Genomic DNA, 22189 nt, shown 5'->3' with positions numbered 1-22189 from the left:
ATAGAACAGCAAAATAAAACAACATCCGAATCAGAAAAGACCAAAAAAAAAAAAAAAAGAGGTATCATATGCAAAGCCGAATCATCACCAACATTATTATTGGGCAGAAACGGAAATAAAGTCAAAGATAAAAAAAAAATGAAAAAAAGACGAATTTTCCGTCCAATTCCCCCTTTTGATATTAACAACTCATGAGTTGCTGAAATACTACATGTATGCGTTTTGTTAACATCAAAAATTATGAAGGGGGCGCACAAACATTTTACAAAAAGAGATGTAATAATAATGACTACAAATGAAGTCCGTCATTTACGGAAACGAAAAAAAAAGAAGAATCGCAGTAGAAGAAAGCAAAGAAAAAGAAAAAAAAACTCCCTCTACTATTTTACCACCATTGTTCTTCTTCTTATTCTATTAAATTACAGGACTTCATTATGATAACGTCTTTTTCTCCAGTTGCAGTTCACCTGCCATTGTCTTCTGTAAAAAGGCGTTAAGAGTATCAGGCGTATTAACACCGTCAAGTACTTTGTATCGAATCATATTACGCTTTGGTGCACGTAGGAGAAGTACATTATGGGCATCTTCACTCTTTAGTTTGCCCGCCACATCAGAAAGTCCTAAAGTATCAGTAAGGGCATTCAAAAGTACATCACGGTCGGCGTGAGCCTCAAAGAACAGTAGTGGTTCATTACGGAAGAGTTCATGTACGCTGTCTAACTTAAACGCTGAGGTGAGTGAAATCACACACAATGGAGCCTTTTCACCATTTTTATGCATTTTAGGTGAACAAAAGTTCTCCAGCATTTGTGCAGTTAAACGAACAGGTCGAACAGGCATCGCAAACTTACTGCTACTACTACCATTATTATTATCATTCACCTTTGAGGTCTTTTCATTGTTTTGTCCTTCATTATTATCTCCTCCATTTGCTGTTCCCTCTGTTTCCAATTCATCCACTGTATCTGTTGCACAGGCAAGTAAAAATTTTGCGATGGGTTCATACGCAATTTGTTTTCCCTTGTACGCCACCGTCTTAATATTATTATTATTACTATTATTCTCCTCTGTTGCATTAAGCACGGCAATCGTTGGAAGCTGATCCACCCCAAACTCCGCCGCAAACGTCGACTTTGACTGACCACCAACGAAATAAAACGGCATCGACTTTAGTTTTGGCGAGTGGGAGAGAACGGCGAATATGGGCGGAATTCGAGTTTTGGCGGAGAAGAGCACCACCGCCTTCTTCGCCGGGGCCGCACGAACGGCCTCCCGCAGGGCATTACTGTTCCTGATGGAATTAACCCCGGCAGCGGTAATGAGACTCATCGCCCTGTTTTGAATGGAGGATGCCTGTCGGGGTCCGTCGTATTCATTCGCTTTGTTAATTTGCTTTTCTCCCACATTCCAGTACTTAATTGTGGGAAAGCCACGAATGCCAAACTGTTGGCCCAATTGCGAGTGTTCATCTGCGTTAACTGCTCCAACGCGAATAGTGCCTTGTGTTGCCTGCGCAAACTTCTCCCACTCGGGATGAATCTTCCGACAATGACCACACCATGGGGCGTAGAAGAGAATATACACCGGTTTATGCGAGGAAACAAATTGATTAAATGTGGCGGGAGTTAATTCCGTCACACCAGAGGTTTTACTAAACGGAAAGGCATCCGTTGTGCCACTGCATGAAAGGAGTAGAAGAAGAAATATGGAAATTAATACCATTCTTGAATGAGATGAAAATGAGATCATCTCTATATATCTTTCTTTTTTTTCCCTCCCTTTATCTATTTTAAAAAAGGGAGATATATATAAATATCAATATAAATAAATAAATATAAGGATAGAAATGTTCCTTTTTCCCTTGAATCCGTCCTTTTCTTTTTTCTTTATTGCTTTACTTTTAGTTTTCCTTCGTACAGATATGACCTCATCATGTAAAAGCATCCGAATGTTCAGTAAAAAATAAGAATAAAAAAAAAGAAAGGAAAAAGAATACAAGATATCTGCAAAGCCATAGAGGTATTATATGCATGCATATTAACAAAAAAAATATACAAAAACGGAATAACTACCTCATAACTCTTATATAAAACAGGTATACATGCGTAGACCTGACCATAAAAAAGAAATATAACTTTACAGAAAAATATCACTTGATAATAATAGAGAAACGCAACGCCCCACGGCAAATAAGAAATAGCAAAATTATAGTAATTAAACGAGACAAAAGAATACAAATAAAAAAGAAGATAAAAGAAAGCAAAAAAAAAAAAAATAAACATCAGCAATACGGTTTTTTCTTTCTTCTATACACATATATCTACACGTTGAACGACACCATATATAAAAGCAAAGCACTTTGTTTTTATTTTTCAATCTAATACACACCATGGCTGTTGTTGTTTTTTTTTCTTTTTTTTTACGTTTGTGCATTTAGCTAAAAGACACACTAAAGAAATGTTGTATACATGAAAAAAAGGATTAATGAGATATCACAGTTCGGCGCATCCAGACATTAGTTACAGCCCCAGTTATTACCAATAGTACCACAGAAAAATACATACCCCAAATATCCTCAAAAAACGTTTTTGTTGCAACAAAATTTGTACCAAAACTGGATGTGATGAGTTCCAATGGAATAAAAAAAGTTGTAAATATTGTCAATATGCGAAGATGATCTTCTAACATATATGCGGCTACAGAAAACTGTAGGGCTAAAAGTGAACGCGATTGATCATGCAACTCCTCAGCAAGTGATAAAGCATTCGTAAGATAAAGAATTTCTCTTTGCTCTTGAATATTAATAGGTACATTTAAAGATTTAAATAATTTCATATAACATCTTTGTGTTTCACGCAATAGATTGGCATGAATATTTGCTCGTCTGTGAATAACATGGACTTGTGTTAGAACTTTACAAAGTTGACTCATTTTTGTAGCGGGTGCAAATAAAATTACTTCAAGTTCATCTAATCGTTCCGCATATCTATAGTCTATATTTTGAACACTCCTTGTAGTACCATGGACGAGTTGTCGCACAATACCAACCCATGTCTCTTCACGTAATGAACTTGTTGCCCAAAAAGTTAACATATCTTCTATAAAAGGAACTCGATAGCGGTGAACTGTTACGACTCGCCAGCGTACGGATAACTGATCTTCACTATCTTTTTTATTTTCTTCTTCTACGATATATTCTTTACTGCGCCAGACACTTGCTTGTGTCGCACCTAATCCATCTTTCACCTCATTAGAGGGATGACTTTCCTTTAAAAGAAATATATGGAAACGATCGGTTAATTCCACCATTGTGGCATGTCTAGAGGAAAACGATCCTTTCGTACAGTCACCAATATTATTATTCATATTAATATTATTACTTTCACCACGAAGTGCATGACGTCGTCCACTACGTACACGAGCTTCATCTTTATCATTTAAAAATATATCATCATCATCATCATCATCATTGTTATTATTCTTATTCTTCTTGTTGTTACGAGTTGAACTATAATCATTTTCATCATCTTCATCGTCTCTCATGTCAAGCACATTACTACGGCGTCTTCTTGTATGCACAGACCGGCGAAAGTCCTTCACCTTTGCATTTAATATAGACGACAGCCACAGTGATTTCTGCCGTTCACACCGTAGTGTAAGGCACGCCCAGGTGTCTTCTACATGCACAAACGGCAGTGGACGTTGATTGTGGGAAACCGTCTGAATCATATCAGGCGGGAGTTCCCAATTGCGTAAAGCCTCCATGGCGTACGCCACAAAGTCGCCTTCACGATGAAATAAATCATCCGTCCATGCGTGGGTTCGTCCGGCGATATCCAACCACCGTACACCCGTGCTTGTGGAGACCTCTGTTGTTGTGATTAACTGAACATCACTCTTGCAATTTGTATGGGTATCTTTATCTGCTTTTGACTTTGCATTTGCAGTTGATTTTGTTTCCTGATCCGGGGATGTTTGATGCTCTTTGGGTTGACATCGCAACAAAGTAGTCGTAGAGAGAGAAACCCTTTTATTACTTTTACCAATAGTAGAAAAGAGAAGGTTTTTACGCATAGATCGTATAGCTGGCCTCTGAAAAGAACATAGTAACATTGAAGGGCTGATACTACCTTTTTTTTTCTTTTTGAGTTCGTTCTTTTTTTATTCCACTTTTTTTCCTGTTTAATGTGTGAAACACTCAACTAATTATTATTCTTCTCCTTTGTGGACCTAGACGTTATAAACCCCCCAAAAAATCAAAGAAACTCTTCTCTTTTATTTATATATCTGTGTAATAATTTCCGTGGTTATAATGACAACTGTACTTCACACATACGACTACATAAACACTCAAAGAAAGAAAAGAGGAAAGACAAGAAAAAGAAAAGAAAAGAAAAGAAAATGGCAAAAAAGTCGTCATTGATAGAAACTATATGAAAGAAGTTCAAAATCAAAATAAAAAAATAATAATAATACAGATTATAGCAAAAACACATGACTAGAGATGTACATACACACCCTGAAAAAGGAAAAAGAATTGTGCAAAACAACAAAACAAAAGAAACTACGCCAAACGGATTCACTCCTTTTTTTTATTGTAACTCCTGTTGTCGCCTCCAAAAAAAAAAAAACACAGTTCAAAGCAAGCGAAAGGAAAACAATAGAAAAAGAGAGTGAAAAAAAAAGGCAAAACGCAAAGAAAAAAAAAATAAATAAATAAATAAATAAATAAATATATATATATATATATATATATATATATATATATATATGTATGAAACGTCAAAAAAGCTCCTACCGAAATTATAATTGTCTGGTTAATTATTCGGCATTCGTCCAGAGCGTGCCTGTTGATAAATCTTCTCAAGTCTCTCAATTTCCCGTCGTTCCTTTTCACGCTTTAGTTGTACTTCTTCAGATTCTCCACGAAACATATGTTGATTCTTTACAAGATACTCATCAATAGCATCATGCTCCACAATTGATATGAGGTCAAATGGCAAAAATCCATAACGAAATAGAGCATTTGGTCTATTTATAGCAAAGTTATAATGACGACATATTTCTTGTCCTGGATTAATACGTGCAATTGAATAAATAGTAATAGCACCTTTTCCATCAGCCACAATACTTGGTCCAACACGAATACCACAATTGGGTCGATTAGAGTGATTCACTAAATCAAGCATTGGCACAAGAGAAGTTTCTACCGGATCTGATCTTCTTAAGCAGCGACGTACAAAACGACGTGCTCGACGTAAAAAGGCATATCCATCATAATAATTTAATGGAGGCATATGTTCTACACGCGCCAACACTAAACGTGCAATACGTCTAAATGTATCTACAGAAAAAGGTGGAGATGTTTTTTCATGTATTGCTGTAATAGTACGATGAAACATCGTTGTCATTTCATCATAACTTTGTCGTTGCCAAGTATCTAAAGCCATTCCATACATACCAAAAATAAATTGTTCATTAAAATCTTCATCATCAATGAGTCTAGCCCACGGCATAGCTCCACCACGTAAAATCTGTGAAATACGTCTTACTTCTTCAACATTTTGTGCATGTGTTATATCGGGTAAACTTGAAATTATAGCACTAAATTGTAGACCAAGGTATAATTGTGGTGCCATCATTTTAAATTCTTCATCACGTATAGCATTACGAACCTTATCTAGTGTTACATGAGGAAGAGTATTAGGTTTAGTATGAATATTTGAAGTAGTGTAAATACTTGACAGTGGAATAGTAATAATGGGTTGATTTGATTCCAATGGTTTACTTTTAGTACTTAAAAATAAACCTCGTACTTGTGATGATCGAACACCAATAAAGGTATCATGATGTAATGTAATATTAAAGTGATTACGACAGGCTTCATAAAAATCACGTGGAAGTGTTGATGTTGCACCGTATAATTCCTTTCCAATACAAGCCCAACATTTCGTTGGTGATAACATAACTAAATAACACTATCAAATAAGAGCAGAAAGAAAAAGAAGTAATTATCTTTTCTCTATACCCTCTTTCTTTATTATTGGTCTTTTTTTTCTTTCTCTATTCCCTTTTATATTTCTCTTGTCCCGACCTACTATCAATCATCCTCAGAAAGAACAGAAAATACAAGAAAGAAGACAGCAACTCCAATAAAAGATTCATTCTCCTTTTTTCTCTTCTTTAAAATACTATTAAAAATAGGATACATAGAAAAAAAAAAAGAAATAATAATTTCACTCATGTTTAATGCTTTCTCCTTAACCCCTGATGCTTTATTTCTTTTTTTTTCTTAAAGAGCATCAGTACACTTATTATTATTATTATTATTATTATTATTATTATTATTATTATTATTATTATCACGATGATGATCATGATGACTCCAATGTCTTATACGTCAAATCTGCAATTAATGCAATGTGGTCTGATGGATAGAGTTTGTTGGGCAGTGCAACATTCTGAGAAAGTTCACTCTCTGCAGGAATAGGAATAGTACGCAGAACAGAGAGTCGTAATGGTGAAAAAAAGACATAATCAATAACTTCACGAAATGTCATGGTATAATTTGTCCACGGTAAATTAGGGTCTGTTAAACCATAAGCATCTGTAAGCTGCAGTGGGGCATCAATGGTCTCACGAAAGGCATTAAACGGAGGTTGACGCTCCACCTGTACCCCCAAACCTGTTTCTTTTTCTTTTTCTGTTGTTTCTGTTTCTTTTTCTTTTGTTATGATTATCTTCGTTGTTGTTGCTGTTGGTATGTCTACATGCCTTTCCTCATTTATCGCCATTTCCTCCTCGCCGCCAACCCCCAACAGTCGATCACATCCCCAGTAAAACAGCTCCCCTTTACTCCATGAGGGGTGAGAGGCCTCCGTGCGGCCAGTCGTCACCAGTCGATATCCACCAGTGATGCGGGTGAAGTTAAAGTCTCCGCAGAGGACCACGGGAAGTTCTTCCACCTCAGAGAGAGACTTTAGTTTGTGTAATAGCATGTAGACCTGCACCAGACGAATATGACATGCGTTGGCGTGATAAAAGAGATGTGTATTACCAACTAACAGTTTCTCATTTGTATGAAGATCCTTTAACATTAATATTGTCCCAATGGAGGTAACATTATCTAGTGCTTCTCGAAATTCAGAAAAAAGTGCGATTTGTGCAGCTAAATCTGGGTGATCTTCTTGTAAAGTTAACCAATTAAGAGGAAATGTATGTGTTTCTACAATAGAAAAACGACTACGCCTGTAAAAACAAGCACAACCTTCTCGTATTCCACCATTTTTATTTGTATATAATCCTTCATATCCTTGATGACGTAAAGTACGTTCAAAAAATTGTTGAAACACACTTTTCCCACATTCCTGAAGACAAATTATATCTGCATTATAGGCAAGAAGTTCTTGAACTATACGTACTTTTCGGTTTTCTAAGGATAATATATCATCTGTTGCAAATGGATAAATACGTTTCTTTGCACTACCTTTACTACAAAATTCATCGTGAAGTACATTATAGGTAACAACTCTAAATGCTGGAGCTTTTACAGGTAGTGATGTATGTTTCCATCGTTCAAGATAAGGTAATGCATTTCTAACAGGAGGTAAATCTATTTGTGTCCATAACTCAGAATCTCCAGCAGGAGAAACACGTAATAAAAGTGAATTTCCTACATGTTCTTCTAATGGTGTAAAAACACAATCTGTAGAAATAACACGCATAGTATCATTTTCATTCTTAGAAGAACTACGTATACACCACTCATATCGTACATCCGTCTCAGATGTAAAAAGAGTAGTGATACCAGAACAAACAGCTGGTAAACCAACATAAAGTGAAGAAGGTGGTACAACTGACGTAATCGTTGGAACATTATATTTTACCTTTACAACAGTTGTACCAATTAAAATTTCTCTAACATATTTCCAAAATACTTTATTCGGTAGTGAAGTATCCAGTACTTTAAGTGTTTTTGTATTTATGGAGTCCTTATTTTCTAAATCTCCATCATTATCTACTCCACGAACTTCAATAGCTTCACAATTTTCTAGTATTTCTTCTCTTGTTGTTCGTTTATTCCCTTTTTCTCCTTTTTGTTGCGAAAGGAGAATCTGAAGACGACCAAGGGTTTTGCTTGCAATTTCATTTTCATCTCTTGCCATGTTTTTCCGCCATAATGTATCTTTAGACGGATCGATTTGAATACAAAGATCTAATGTAATAATAGAACTATTCACTGGATGAAGTACAACAGCAGTATTAGGCTCTCTTGACATTCGTACAATAGTCGATTTCATCTTGGAAGAAGCCGCTACTGCCGCTGCTGCTGATGAAACCAGATTAGAAGAAGAAGAAGAAGATGTTCGATATTTAGTTGTTTGTTTCGTGTTTCGTTGAAGCCGAAAAGGAGAAACAGCAAGAAGGCCTACTTCAGCCCTGTGCAAGTGAAGACTATAACGAAACGTTGTGTATGTGTGTGTGTGTGTGGTGTGTAGCTAAATATATATGGATATATATAGATATGTATATATATTTTTTTCGCTCTCTGTATTTATTGGTCAGCCTCGATTAATAAAAGAGGGGTCGGAAGTAAAGGTGATTATTGCGTGTGGAGACACTGTAGATAAGCGATCACCTCACAGTTTGTGGTTCTCACAAAATTGCCTATTGATAATACACTACTGAGTTGTTTTCTTTAATGCGAAATAACAATATCCTTCCTTTTCATAAACATACCTTCCAAAAGAAGAAAAAGGAAATAAAAAAAAAAATAAAACAATCCTCTAAATGCCGAATATATATATATATATATATATATATATACACGCATATAACTACACAACCAACATCCAGGAGGAGTACAGACTGATTCAAGATAAAATTGACCTCCGTCATCATTCAACAAACAACTCAATAATAATAAAGAAAGAGAGAGGGATTTCACAACGTTGTGGGTAACACCCGATCTCGCAAATCCAACGCCGTGGCCCAACACGACTTCTCCAACGTATTTAAATCCTGCAGCATTGGCACAATATACACATGCCATCCTCTACGACATTGATAACAAATCCAACACACCATCGCCAGCACGGCGGCGGCCATACAAGATGTCATAGTCGTGTGTAGCAACAGAAACACCGGCACATCGCGTGGAAAGGGCGGCAGTGGTCGAACGGTGCTTTTACGTCCAGTAATGTACATAACAGTACTGTGATCACCCACTGCGAGTATTACCGCGAGCAGCAATAAGAGAAAAGTGAGACCAAAGAGAACAAAGGCCAGGGGAAATAAATAAAAACGATGGAAGATAAGAGGGACGGCAACCCCAATGGTATTAACCACAATTAAGAACGTAAATAACGGGGCAAATGTATCTGAGACCCCCATTTAAACTAAACTATTGAGTAGATATATACATATATGCGGTATGGAAGAAAATAAAATGATAAAAAAAGGTTTATGCAAAAGAGGTAAAAGAAAAAAGGAACGAAAGTAGTATCAAAGATTGTAAATAATAATAAGTTTCACTTAATAGATTAACTACTCTCTTTGTTTCTTTATATTCTTTAAGATATTTCTTTTTCTATATAAATCCTTCCCTCTCTTCCTCATCAAGGTACGTTTATATGTCTCGTGACACATGTCTGTCCCTTTTAAAGGACCTATTCGACTTCAAGAAATATACATATGTATACGTACTAAAGTATTCATAGTTATACGATCATTGAAAAAAAAAAAAATTAAAAAAAAATCGTCTTCAAAAATAAAAAATATATAAATTTCGCTTTCTCCCTCACACACACGCTCTTCCCCCTGGGTCATGAAAAAAAGGAAAAAAAAAGTGTGTAAAAAGTGTCAAGGGAAACTCAAAAATAATTATCAGAACACACAAAACAAAATGTCTTATAAAACAGCGGTAGCAATGATAAATTAGTTATTATTTCCTCCAACACCAGAAACGCCACTAATAAAGCACATGAAACAAACATTCATAGACAACTCCCAACCTCTCAAAAGGTATCAAATGTTATCTTTATAGTTTATATATATATATATATACATATATATATATATATATATATATATATATATATATAAACGTTTGTCTGTATTTCAAATGGTAGTTAATCAAACAGATATACATATAGACACACACAGGGAGAGAGAGAGAGACGCACATGTACTAACATACACGTAGCGAGAAATATAATATGATGCTCACTTATTTTCAATACCCCATTCACACAATATATCCTCCAGTGCATCGATCGTAGTTGGGATGTTTGCCCGTGGCATGCGTAAAATAAGTGGACCCTCCGGTCGCCCAGCCTCTGCGGCCTCCTGCGGTGTGAGTGTTGGGTACGGCTGCGGCCGCTGCGTCATGTGGGCCGCCACAAAACGTTCCTCCACGTCGAAAAACATGCGAAACTTCGCGAGGGCGGCGGCCTGATAGCCGCGATCCAAGTGGGTGGAGAAGACGACGCAGCGGGCGGGATTGACGTGAATCTTCTCCGCCGCCCGGAGAAAAATATCCACATGCGGACGACTCTTAATACGCCGATCGTACGCCTCCTCCCCATCAATGTGGGCGAGAATGAGAGGCATCACCTCCGAGTTGTACTGCATGAGGGCCTTCAAACTGCGGGTGTATGTGACGACGGCGAGGGCAATGCCGCTCTCGGCGAGATCGTTTAATAAGGCCCGCATTCCACTATTCACACGGGGCATCTCCCGTGAGAGAATCTCCGCCATTTCCGCCACCTTTGCATTTGCAAGACCATAACGGGTTTCCACAATCTCTGCGTCATCTGGAGTACCGAGTTCGAGATCAATACCACGTTCTAAGAGAACATTATGGATTCCACTAAATGCAATTTCTCGCTGCTCCGCTTGATAAATAACTTTGGTTACAAACTCTGCTGCTGTCATGGGGGGAATATCACGTAGATGTAATGCACGATAGTTTTCAAAGAGAGATTCAAGAGTCTTGTACCATGACATAAAATTAATATCCATAATATTATCAAATAAAGATTCACAAAGAAATATTGCACCTTCAAATTCTCCTTGTTTACTACTCATTAATCGTGGCACAGATACTTTTGTTTTGGCAGTACAACGACTATACCCAGAATGAAGATGAATACGATGACCATTACCATGAACAAATCGGATGCTGTCTCCACTAATAAGTTCATATGTAATATTATCTGCATCAATTGTAGTTTTTAAAATAGCACCACGCCAACAAACTGTAAAACTTACTACATTTAAACCTGCAGGAAAACATGGATCTAAGTGAAGATTATGGCGTACTAAATTAAGACCTCCTATTCCACGTACAATGGCAATCCAAGATGCTGACATGGCAGCAAAATTAAGTCCTTCATCTGCAGTATAAATAATATTATCCAAATCAAGGCTCATTAATGAACGTAAAAGTGGCATGCCATGAGCAAAAGATCTTTTGGCACGAAGTTCCATAAGTGCAACAAGAGCAAGAGATTCTGGAGAATCATATGTGCAAAGGGGTTTATAGTAAGCTAAGTTTCGTACAAAATCCTTTTTTTCAAATTCATTTTGATATAAAAGCATACCTAATAATACCTCAGGAAGGTCAACAAGTTTATGACGAAATATTGCTAAAGGATGATAATTCATAGATAATGGATGTTTCGCACGTTCACCTTTCCATTCTGCTAAAGTATGAAAATGATCATGAACCATATATACTCCAAGATGATCATTACGTCGAATAACTATTCCATCAGAAACCTTTTGAAAATTTTCAAGTTCAGAAACATTGATATCAATTTCTTTTAATAAACGTGTCATTACTTCTTCTCCAAGAATTTCTAATTGTCGTTTATACAGTTCTAAAGCATTACGTAAATGCATTTTAGCAGATAAATGAATATAAAAATTTCCTGAAGCACTACCATTATATTCATCAGGACCAGCAATATTTTCCAAACGAAAAACTCCTTCATTTTCTACCCATTCACCTAATTGTGGCCATACTCTTGCCGTTTCTAACATTAATTCAAGAAGCCATAAACGATCATTATTATCAATTTCTTCAACTGCTAGAAAATATATATTAATAACATATCCTATCTCAGCATTTATATGTAAACGTGCATGATTTGCAGTACTATAATAATGACATTCAGTTCCTTTTATAGTACTACGAGGAAATATAGCACCATGACTAAGAGAAATACGATGAGCATTTATTCGGGCTTGTGGAAGTAATGAATAAAGACTTTTAATAAGTGCCAAAGCTCGGGAAGGAAATGTATACGTATAGAAAATACCATGATATAAATATTGTTGAAGATCATATTGTAAATTTCTTTTTGTTGCTGAACATCCACTACGAGGTAATCCATTGTGTAAATTATGTGAAACACAAAAAAGACGAAATGCATTATATAATAATGCTAAACGCAGACGATTTGGTGTTAATTCTCCTTGATGATGTAAATCAATATGAAAATTATTCCATAATTTATCTAACACCACACGTTGATCTGATACAATATCAGAAATAGATGGAAATGGACGAAGAAGTGGCGTATTTCTACCACTATTGTGTCTAGCCAAAAAACTTAATGTTATTTTTTCTGGTACATTTTCTGGTGTAAGTACTAAAGAAAAACGTTTTTTAAAGGCGATACGTTTGCTATGATGATTAATTTTATAAGATCCGTTTCGATTTCCAATACCATGATCACTTTCGCTATCACTAAAGTATGTTACTGTAGAAAAAGGTCGATCATAAGGAGAGATTAAATTTTCTTCTGGATCTGATATAACTTCTTGATCTGGCATAATTTTACAAGAATTATTACTATAATCTACAGTACATGAAGAATGTGTAACTGTATTTACTATTAAACCAGACGTACGTGATTGTAATAATATATCATCTGGAGAGTCTCCACGTAAAAGTATCCAATTACATAAATCTACAGTAATTGATACAACAATTTCTACAGAGTAAGAAGATGAAGAACCTCCATTTTGATTGGAGCTGGATTGGTCTACAAAACGAGGATAAGTTGGAGACTCATTTATTTGCATTTCCCTTGGTGAATCATTAAAAAAGAAACCACTATAAACCACATCTGCTCCCCATAGATCTAAGTCTTTCATAGAAACTACACGACGATATTTTCCATCAAACATTAATCCACCATCTCCACTCATCACATCATTGCAGTAACTATGATATGTAGCATCACGTAAATTTAATCGCCGTAAAGGCATCGTACGAAGTGTACCAGAATCTCCATCTATAAGGCAATCAAGATTTACATCACATATAGTGGCTCCAAACTGCATTTCTTCTGGTAAAGCTTTACTATCAATACAAGTATCTAGTGGAACACTATGATATACACCATTCATAAAAACACTTGTGTGAAAACCAATAGTTTCACATTCGCTGCGGTGTCTAACACCGACGCAGCCGTTAGTGCCGTACATTACACCATCTGTAACACTACTAGAGACATACGCCGCAGCGTCTGTTCCTTGTACAATATCCCAATCTTCTAGAATGAAAATAGGTCGTTTAGGGACTTCATAGTCTCGAGCCAAGAGAGTTCGATTAATAAGAACCATATGATATTTTTCTTATTGGTTTATATCTGTATTTTTTTTTTTTTGGGGATGCCTCTTCCAGATTCTATATTTCCTTCTTTGTTTTCTTTATTCTCCTGTGTCTGGTTAACAAAAGAACCAGACCACTTCTAAATTTAACCCCCTTTTTTTTTGTTAAAGGTCTAAGAAAATTGGTCAGAATTAAGATAAGGCAAACAAACAAAAATAGGATACAAGTACATACACACAGAGAGAGAGAGACAAACACAAGGAAAGAGCGAAAACAAGAATGTGGAAAAAAAAAAGAAAAAAAACATACATATATGCAAATATATATTTAATTTACTCCCCAAAAATCCATTTGTTTCCCTTTTTTTTTTGACACCAATCCCATCCCGGTAAATACCAAAAAAAAATCTCTATTCAGTCCTTTTTTGTTCTATGTATGGTGTATGAGCATATAAAAAAAAATAGGCTATCATATATATATATATATATATATATATATATATATATGATTCCTTTCATGAAATAATACTAATAATAATAATCATCATCATTTCTATGGTGTCTCTGTATGTGTATGTGCGCTCTATGGAGCAGGTAGATTTTATCGAATCAACATGATGATGTACGTAGTCGTTCCCTTGCTTCTAATATTTGTGCCTCACCAGGTGTTAATTTCCCACGAAACAATCGACCAGCCATGGGTTTTTTTGCATCCACTTCTACTACAGTACCACGTACATTGCGAGAAGGACGATTTAATAACGTTCGTTGTGTTATTGGTACACAAGTAGCCACCGTACGTGTTACAACTTCTGCTATTGCTGCTGGTACTGCTGATATGGCTTCTGGAGTTCCAACAGGGGGCGATACTTTCACATTATTAATGTTAATCATTGGAAAAGGATCCATCATTTCTACAACTTGTCGTTTTGGGACATCTGTGGTGGGTAGACTAGGTGTAACTTCCTTCACTGTAAGACTACGACGACCAAAGAAAAAGTAGTCATCCTCAAGATCAGCTGCATTATGGAATGTGACAGAATTGCTATTTTCTTGACTGGTCGTTGTTACACATGGCTCAGTAGCACCCATGTGGAAGAATCCCGGATCAAGACTTATCATTCCTGCGTTATTAGACTTTTCAACCTCAGAGTTTACACGCGTTTGTGAAATACTGAAAGGTTCCTGAATTGGTGGTATTTCAGTTCCTAAAGCTGTCGAAATAATATTAGGACCCTGAGAAACAGTAATACGTGCAGAGATGAGAGATGATGAATTCCCTGTAACACCAACTTTAGGATTACTTATCATATGTATACCTGCAGAAGAAGAAGTAGTAGTAGCAGTAGCAGTAGTAGTAGTAGTAGTAGGTACCGGATTATTTGGAATTACTTTTATCTCATTTGAAGATGGAACAATAACTCCCTCTCTATTAATAGGTGTTATGGTAGGAAATGAAGGCGCCAATGCCATTGCCTCACTTGAAGTCAAAGAAATTGGTTTAGATATCTCTCGTTTCACATCAGATACCGGAAGCCCAGATGTATCAGAAGGATACACTGGAAGAGAAAGTGGTTGAAACATAATAGACGGTTTTTGTTGTGGTGTTTGTTGTTGATCTACTTGCTGTTGTTCTTGTTGGGTTGATAATTTTATTGTTGCAGGTATAAAATTAGTAGATTCTTCCAGTGAGTAGTAGTCATCAGAATTTGTTAAATGAATCATCTTTACTCCTCTCCGTTCCTTAGCAGATAAAGAAGTTGAGACCTTCTCAAATACTGCTGAAGGAGTAACAGAAACAGATTGTGGTACATGTGTATGTATAGCCATACGAGGTTTTCGCGCTCCTGCTTTCGTTAAAAAACTCATTGTAACACGTTGAATAAGTGCATATAAAGCTTTTATTAATAATGAAAACCGTTTTTGTGCCTCTTCATCTTGTGGAGCACCTGCAAGATTGTCTTTAGCCCACTCATTTACTCGAATACCAGGTATTTTATCCTTAAGTTGTATCACTTTTTCTTTACAAGCTATAAGAGGACGAAGAAAAGAAATACGTAATATTATCTCTCCTTTACCATCCTTACCGATATTATTCGTATTGGAATCGGTATTATCTACACCATCTGGTCGATTTTCCAGATTCCTTACAAATTCCATTGTACAATCACGTACATAATCCGCGAGTTCCGCACCTTTCTGTCGAAGATTATCAGAGTTACGTATAACAAGTGCACTTTGTGAGGCTCCACCCAATTCAGCATTTGCTCCTTCTCCTCCTTCTGTTGTTGTTGTTGTTGTTGTTTTTCTTCCATCCACAACAACAACAGCTATAGGCGTAGGAGAGGCAGAAGGTAATGCGGGAACAATAGGAGGAGGATATGAAGAAGAAATAGTAACAGGATTTCCTCCATTATCGTTAGTAGATTCAGTCTTTTGTAATTGTGAATTTTCCTGTTCATGTAGAGATGATATTTTAGATCGACAGTAATTACCAAAAGATGACGCACATTTCTGAACTATAGAAGCTTTTTTTAATAATTGTTGAAGTTCTTTTGGAAAAAGTAAAATCATCGCTTGATTCTCATCTTTATAGTATCCAGCTCCAATAGAGTGAGAACGACGACGATGATGATGCGTACTAGTATTATTACGAGAACTGCGTGATTGAGATCGTTGAGTCTGTTGATCACTAGTAATATTTTGTATTTCTCCTTTTTGCCACATTTGTTTTACCCGTTCACGTTGTGGATCTGGTGTATTACGTTGAAAAATAGCATCATGTCTGTTCTTTTCAACAATCTCTTTTAATCGTCGCATATTGTCTTTACGTTTTTCTGCAGATGACATTAGACTCTCTATACGATGTTCAATATATTTCTCCATAACATCCTTTACAGTTTGAATAAACTCATCCAATTTTCTTTGCATTCCATTTACAACTTCAATATATTCTCCTTTTTCTGCCCATTCAATAGTTTTTAAAGCTTTATTCATAACACGTACATGTTTAAGATGTCTTCTTACCTCTTTTACGAGATTTAAAACTACTACTCGACGAAAAGGTTTAGCAGCAGAGTGATCTTCAAGCTTTTCTCCTGTTCGTTTTCTATGTGTTTTAGACTTTACTGCCGTTACAGTAATTTCATGTCCTTTCATAGACTTTATAACATCTCGCACTTGACGACTGAGAGAAACACAATCTTCGTTAATTTTTATACGAGTTTCTCTATCAGGAATATTGTGGGGAAGCATTTCCATTTTATATTTTGTAAAACTTTCACACATTTCATCACTTTTCTTTAACAGCATTTCAATTTCTTCTGGTTTTAAATAAATATGCGGTTCCATATTTTCTAATTCATCAAGAGTTGTTTTCTTCATCTTTTCCGCAAGATTAGCATCCTTTTTACGAATAAAATCCTGTTGTCGTCGCACAAATGCCTTAAACTCTGCTGACATTTCTTCTGGATCTATTGCGACTCCTAATTCATTCACATGTGTTACGCCATCTTGATTAGAAGATATTGTTGTTTTCTTCTTTGTTGGAAATGTAAATGCAAAACCATCACCAAAAGGAACTAATCGTTTCCATAAACTCTTAACACTATCACCATCATCAATATCAACGGCATTAGTTTCTTTATCATCATCATCATCATCTTGTTCGTGTTCTTCTTTCCCATGCATACCAATCATACGTTTACGCGATACCATGATAGTTCCTTTTGTTCTATGAAGTTCTTCTTGTTTTTCTTGTTGTTTCTTTGTATATTTTTTAGCCATCGTACACCCACCATACAATATAAAAGAAACCCCATCCACACAGCAACAAGCAGTCGCAAAAGCTAATCCTGGTATTACTGGTTTCACATGAAGTTCCTTCCAAATATATTGATTAGATTGTGTAGGGACTAATTGAAGTTCAAAAATATTATTACTGGGTTCAAGTTGTTCACTGTTAATAGAAGAATCAAAACCTCCAATAATAATTAAACGTGATCCTACAAGGCATGCAGCATGAGCAGCTCGAGTTGGTGCACCTTGACATTTTAATTCTTCCCAACGTTCATTTAACATATCAAATGCCCAAACATCATTTAATGGTTCATTTTGTACATCAAATCCCCCGTAAATAATAATCCAATTACCATATACCACTGCACTATGTAAATATCTTGCTTGAGGTGAAGGCCCAGTAGGACGAATTAAAGAAATACGGTAAGTTTGAGCATGAATTCCAATGAGTTGGGCTGAAACCAATAATCGATTTGTTATACCTCCAAAGACATAAACATTAGAGTCGTTTACAACAGCTGTGTGAAATGCTACAGGAATTTCTGGTGCTGTTTGTATAGCACGCCATCGATTAGTTTTTAAATCCATATCAAATAACATGGACATGAAACCAATCGAAATTTCTTCTTCATATCTATGTACTAAAGACCAAGGTGTTAGATTTTCTTTTTCCAGATTATCCATCGACATATTACCCAATCGTTTCACTTTCTTAGTTCCTTCGTATGGAAAAAGAATACGTGATCTTGTTTTACAATATTCATCATCACTAAGAAATTCTTCTGGAATAGATTGACCTGTAGGACCAACTCCACCTATTACCATAAGACGATGAAAATGATCCACCACCACTGCTGTATGACCATAATTACCTGGTGAAATAAATTGTTTACCTTCTATACGTCTCCAATGACCTGTAAGTAATGAAAATTCATACAATTCACTTCCAACACTTTTTCCCACATTACTTGTTCCACCATATACTAAAATTCTTTGTCCTTGATCTACTGGATTCACAAAGGATGTCATCGCATGATACATAAGAGGAGGAAGACGAAATCGTCTAGATGTGGGATTGGGTATAAGTGTTACGGTATGTAATGTGGAGTAATTTCTCCCTTTTTCTGCAGGAGGCGCAAACGAAGCCCAGAGATCACGGCGAGAAATAGGCGTTTTAACATTTCTGTATTGCGATTCCCATCCCTCTTCTCGTGTTGGACTTATAGATGATGTTGTTTTTCTCTGTTGTTGTTGTTGTTGTTGTTGTTGGGATGATGTACTTCCACTTCGGGCAGCGGCGACTACATCGTTCCATGTTGTTAATGTGCGATATCCCGGTAGTGTGTGGGTTTCATTCGTCCTCTCACTGCCTCCATCATTATCTGTTTGCCCATTTTCTCCCAATATAACCTCATCATAATAATTATCACTATAATCATTATCACTATCATCACTATCACTATTATCATCTGAGTCGGATGTGGTTTCACCACCGTATTCCTCTAATCGCACCCGAACGCCGTCTCCAAGTTCAACACTATTTCCTTGTTGATTAATTAATTCATTCACGTCAATTGGGCGACATATAATAGGGCGACCATCACTCCCCACAACTTCTAATTCTATCTTACCATCCGTTTGAGGATGTTGCTCCATATTAAAAAAAAATTATATACCCTGTAATATTACCAGAAAGGAAAAAAAAAAAAAACGCATACAAACACAAATATACATAAGCAAACACTTAGACAAATAAATACAACAAATTAGAATAAAAAAAGAAAAATTATAATAATAGTGCAATATAAGTAAGGAAAAATTATTTCTTTATTGTATCTTTTTTTTTTCCTTTTTCTTTTTTTATTTTCCCGTTTCCTTTAATGCGCAACACCTCTCAGGAATCTCCCAGAAGAATTAGAATCATCTCTCTCATCTTTCTTCTTGCTCTCTGACACCATTGCAGCATACATATGCTTTGTAATTTACTCAGGGGTAATAAAAGTTTGGGTTTTTGCCATATTATTCTTTAGCGATTGAAGAATATGAGAAATCTCACTATCAGCCAATTCTGATGGATCCTCAAAAAACTCACTAACAGAAAATAACCATTCTGGTTCTATAGCTGAGGCTATACGAATAAAAGTCCCTTCTTGTCCCTGAACCTCAAGACGATCATACAATATCCATGTAGGACGACGTTTTTTAGTTAGTACAGATTGTCGGTGTAGCATTACCCATTGTGAATCTTTAATCGTTTTATATCGCTCAGAATTAGGTGGTTTGTATGCGACTTGAGTAAAAAACCCTTCTAAAATAGCTTTACGAAGTGCTACGGAATCAAATAATCCTGTTTTATCATTATAAGTAGAAATAACAGGAATTCCTTTTTTTCCCATTAATCTTGTAAGTTGTGTATAAACTCGTGTAGCCTGTGATAATGCTTGGTACCGCATATAATGATCAAAACAATAACGTGGTGATTGATTATTACGCCAAAAAGCATGAAAAATATTAAAAAGAGTAAGATGATCACCATCTGCATGTTGAAATATAATATGTTGTTGATCAGCTTCATTACCCCGTGAAGGAGGTCGTGTAAAAACATTTCCAACTTCTAACATTGCAGCAATTACAGCTGCATCAGCTCCACAACGATGTTCTGATGAACGTATAAGCATTCTAGCAGTAGAAGCTTCTACTGGAAATTCTGCCATTAATTTTCCAAATTCTGTTAAATGTAATTCATCATCTACAGCTCCAAAGAGACTTAATTGATAATATGCATCCATAATACTTTGTTGTGAAGGTGGATCAATAAAAGCAAACTGGTAGGGATTCTCCACCTCAAGTTTTAATAATAATAATACCGTATTAACCATACTTGAACGTAATACTTCAGGATGAGTTTGCTCTGGAAATAATGCGAAATCTTGTGGACGAAATAAACGAAAACATTTACCAGGACGAGTTCTACCAGCACGTCCTTTTCTTTGTTCTGCTGAAGCTTTACTAATAAGGGCTGGAAGTAAATAATCCACACGAATATCTGAATTATATAAACTTTGTTTATGATATCCAGAATCAACTACATAAACAATACCATCAATAGTTAAGGAAGTTTCTGCAATATTTGTAGCAAAAATTATTTTTCGTATATTTTCTCCTACAGAAGCAAAAACCCGTTTTTGATCATCTATGCTTAGAGATCCATATAGCGGTAATACCTGAACCATCATGGGTCCCGCACTATTATCACGTATAGTCGTCCCTGTATCACGAACTACATATTGGTCAAGTTTTATTTTTGTTTGCATTACAGCTTTTTCTATTTCTGCTTCACCTGTAAGAAAACATAAAACATCACCTGGTGGTTCATTCATATGAATATTACATACACAGTCAACACATGACTCAATATAATCTTTTACAGGTTCCACAGCATATTTAACCTGAACATCAAACATACGACCTGAAACTTTTATTAAAGGAGCTTGAGGAAAGTAAGATTGAAACTTTTTCATATCTAAAGTAGCGGACATTACAATTACTCGAAAATCTAAACGTCTATTTAAAAGAAGACGTAAAACACCAAGGAGTAAATCGGTATCTATAGTACGTTCATGTGCTTCATCTACAATGACTACACTAAACCTTGATAAATTATGATCTGAAAATGCTTCACGTAAAAGCATACCATCTGTCATATATAATACCTTTGTATTTTCAGACATTTTAGATTGAAATCTAACATGATATCCAACTTCTTCTCCAAGTTGAACATCCATTTCAGAAGCAACACGAGCGGCAACAGACATTGCAGCAATCCTACGAGGTTGTGTACAAGCTATAATATTTGGAAATCCCATTTCTGCAATAAACTGTGGTACTTGAGTAGTCTTACCACTTCCTGTTTCGCCCACAAAGAGGACAATTTGGTGATCCCGTACATGTTGCTTAAGAAGTTCAGCCTTTTCATACACTGGAAGTGTAACACGGTGATTTAATAATTTATAATACTCTGGTGAAAATGATTTTCCAGTAAAAGGATTAATTTGAACTCTCTGCTTAGTACCATTTTCATCCATTCTAGAAGTCTCTAACCGTGTCGCTACAACTCGTTCCTGGGTATCTGTATCATCACATGTTTCTGCTCTGGGCCTACGCATAGCCCAATATAGAATCTAGAGACTTTGTTATTATTATTGTTGTTTTTTTTTCTATTTCCCTCTTTTTTATAATTTCTTCTTTATTATCGTTATTGTTATTTTATCTGTATTACGGCTATCGTTGCTGTTACACACAGCTGTGGAGCATCTATTCATAAGAAATGCAAATATATATATATATATATATATATAAGAAAAGGAGAATGGATAGAGTGTAATAAAACATAGGTATAATAGAATGGAAAACCATAGACATGTATGAAGATGTGTGTTATACCATCAACCCCCCGAATCCTTCATTTAGAAGCCTTAAAGAACGTTTCAATCTTATATAGAGATGCACATAAAAAGCAAAACGCTCAGCTACACAGAAACATAACACAGCACAAAACAATAAGTAAATGCTATTTAACAAATTTTGAATGTATATTGATAAAAAGCAGTAAAAAGTCGTAGTGTATCCATAACCGCAAAACAAACGAACGTAAGCCGAAGAGAAAAGAAAAAGCAGGGATTAACCTACAAAATTTTTTTTGTTAACTTCATACACTCACTGCCAAAGTCGAATAAAAAAAAGGTAACTAAAGAAAAACAAAAGTAAT

At 35.8% G+C, this 22189-nt stretch overlaps 8 protein-coding genes across 9 annotated transcripts; all 8 read right to left on the bottom strand.

Moving 5' to 3' along the window:
• Window positions 1-432: 432 nt before the first annotated feature.
• Window positions 433-1749, bottom strand: LSM04_008907 (Thioredoxin domain; the record flags this gene model as incomplete). Its single annotated transcript, XM_067332940.1, has 1 exon — window positions 433-1749. The coding sequence occupies one exon, from the start codon at window positions 1747-1749 to the stop codon at window positions 433-435; it is 1317 nt and encodes a 438-aa protein (XP_067185887.1).
• Window positions 1750-2481: 732 nt separating this feature from the next.
• On the bottom strand, window positions 2482-4113 carry LSM04_001406 (Mg2+ transporter protein; the record flags this gene model as incomplete). The annotated part of the gene is made up of 1 exon (XM_067332939.1): window positions 2482-4113. The coding sequence occupies one exon, from the start codon at window positions 4111-4113 to the stop codon at window positions 2482-2484; it is 1632 nt and encodes a 543-aa protein (XP_067185555.1).
• Window positions 4114-4817: 704 nt separating this feature from the next.
• Window positions 4818-5966, bottom strand: LSM04_003515 (SET domain; the record flags this gene model as incomplete). Its single annotated transcript, XM_067332938.1, has 1 exon — window positions 4818-5966. The coding sequence occupies one exon, from the start codon at window positions 5964-5966 to the stop codon at window positions 4818-4820; it is 1149 nt and encodes a 382-aa protein (XP_067185647.1).
• Window positions 5967-6374: 408 nt separating this feature from the next.
• On the bottom strand, window positions 6375-8279 carry LSM04_000348 (uncharacterized protein; the record flags this gene model as incomplete). Of its 2 annotated transcripts, XM_067332936.1 has the most annotated exons (2): window positions 7685-7705; window positions 7776-8279. In XM_067332936.1, 2 exons carry the CDS (start codon window positions 8277-8279, stop codon window positions 7685-7687), a joined length of 525 nt encoding a protein of 174 aa, XP_067185499.1. The 2 variants fall into 2 exon arrangements, with proteins under 2 accessions (XP_067185500.1, XP_067185499.1); XM_067332937.1 differs by having other exon boundaries at window positions 6375-8279.
• A 664-nt stretch (window positions 8280-8943) lies between these two features.
• On the bottom strand, window positions 8944-9393 carry LSM04_003322 (uncharacterized protein; the record flags this gene model as incomplete). Its single annotated transcript, XM_067332935.1, has 1 exon — window positions 8944-9393. The coding sequence occupies one exon, from the start codon at window positions 9391-9393 to the stop codon at window positions 8944-8946; it is 450 nt and encodes a 149-aa protein (XP_067185641.1).
• Window positions 9394-10224: 831 nt separating this feature from the next.
• LSM04_008751 (Glycoside hydrolase) lies at window positions 10225-13635 on the bottom strand (the record flags this gene model as incomplete). Its single annotated transcript, XM_067332933.1, has 1 exon — window positions 10225-13635. One exon carries the CDS (start codon window positions 13633-13635, stop codon window positions 10225-10227), a length of 3411 nt encoding a protein of 1136 aa, XP_067185880.1.
• A 597-nt stretch (window positions 13636-14232) lies between these two features.
• Window positions 14233-19077, bottom strand: LSM04_003517 (Kelch repeat type 1; the record flags this gene model as incomplete). Its single annotated transcript, XM_067332932.1, has 1 exon — window positions 14233-19077. The coding sequence occupies one exon, from the start codon at window positions 19075-19077 to the stop codon at window positions 14233-14235; it is 4845 nt and encodes a 1614-aa protein (XP_067185648.1).
• A 326-nt stretch (window positions 19078-19403) lies between these two features.
• On the bottom strand, window positions 19404-21587 carry LSM04_000776 (Helicase; the record flags this gene model as incomplete). The annotated part of the gene is made up of 1 exon (XM_067332931.1): window positions 19404-21587. One exon carries the CDS (start codon window positions 21585-21587, stop codon window positions 19404-19406), a length of 2184 nt encoding a protein of 727 aa, XP_067185522.1.
• Between the last annotated feature and the right edge of the window lie 602 nt (window positions 21588-22189).

The sequence above is a fragment of the Trypanosoma melophagium genome (genome assembly GCF_022059095.1).
Source record: "Trypanosoma melophagium isolate St. Kilda chromosome Unknown ctg9segment0, whole genome shotgun sequence".
In the NCBI taxonomy this organism is placed as follows: domain Eukaryota; phylum Euglenozoa; class Kinetoplastea; order Trypanosomatida; family Trypanosomatidae; genus Trypanosoma; species Trypanosoma melophagium.
The sequence above is the reverse complement of the archived record's forward strand: the minus strand, read 5'-3'. Positions and strand labels throughout refer to the sequence as shown.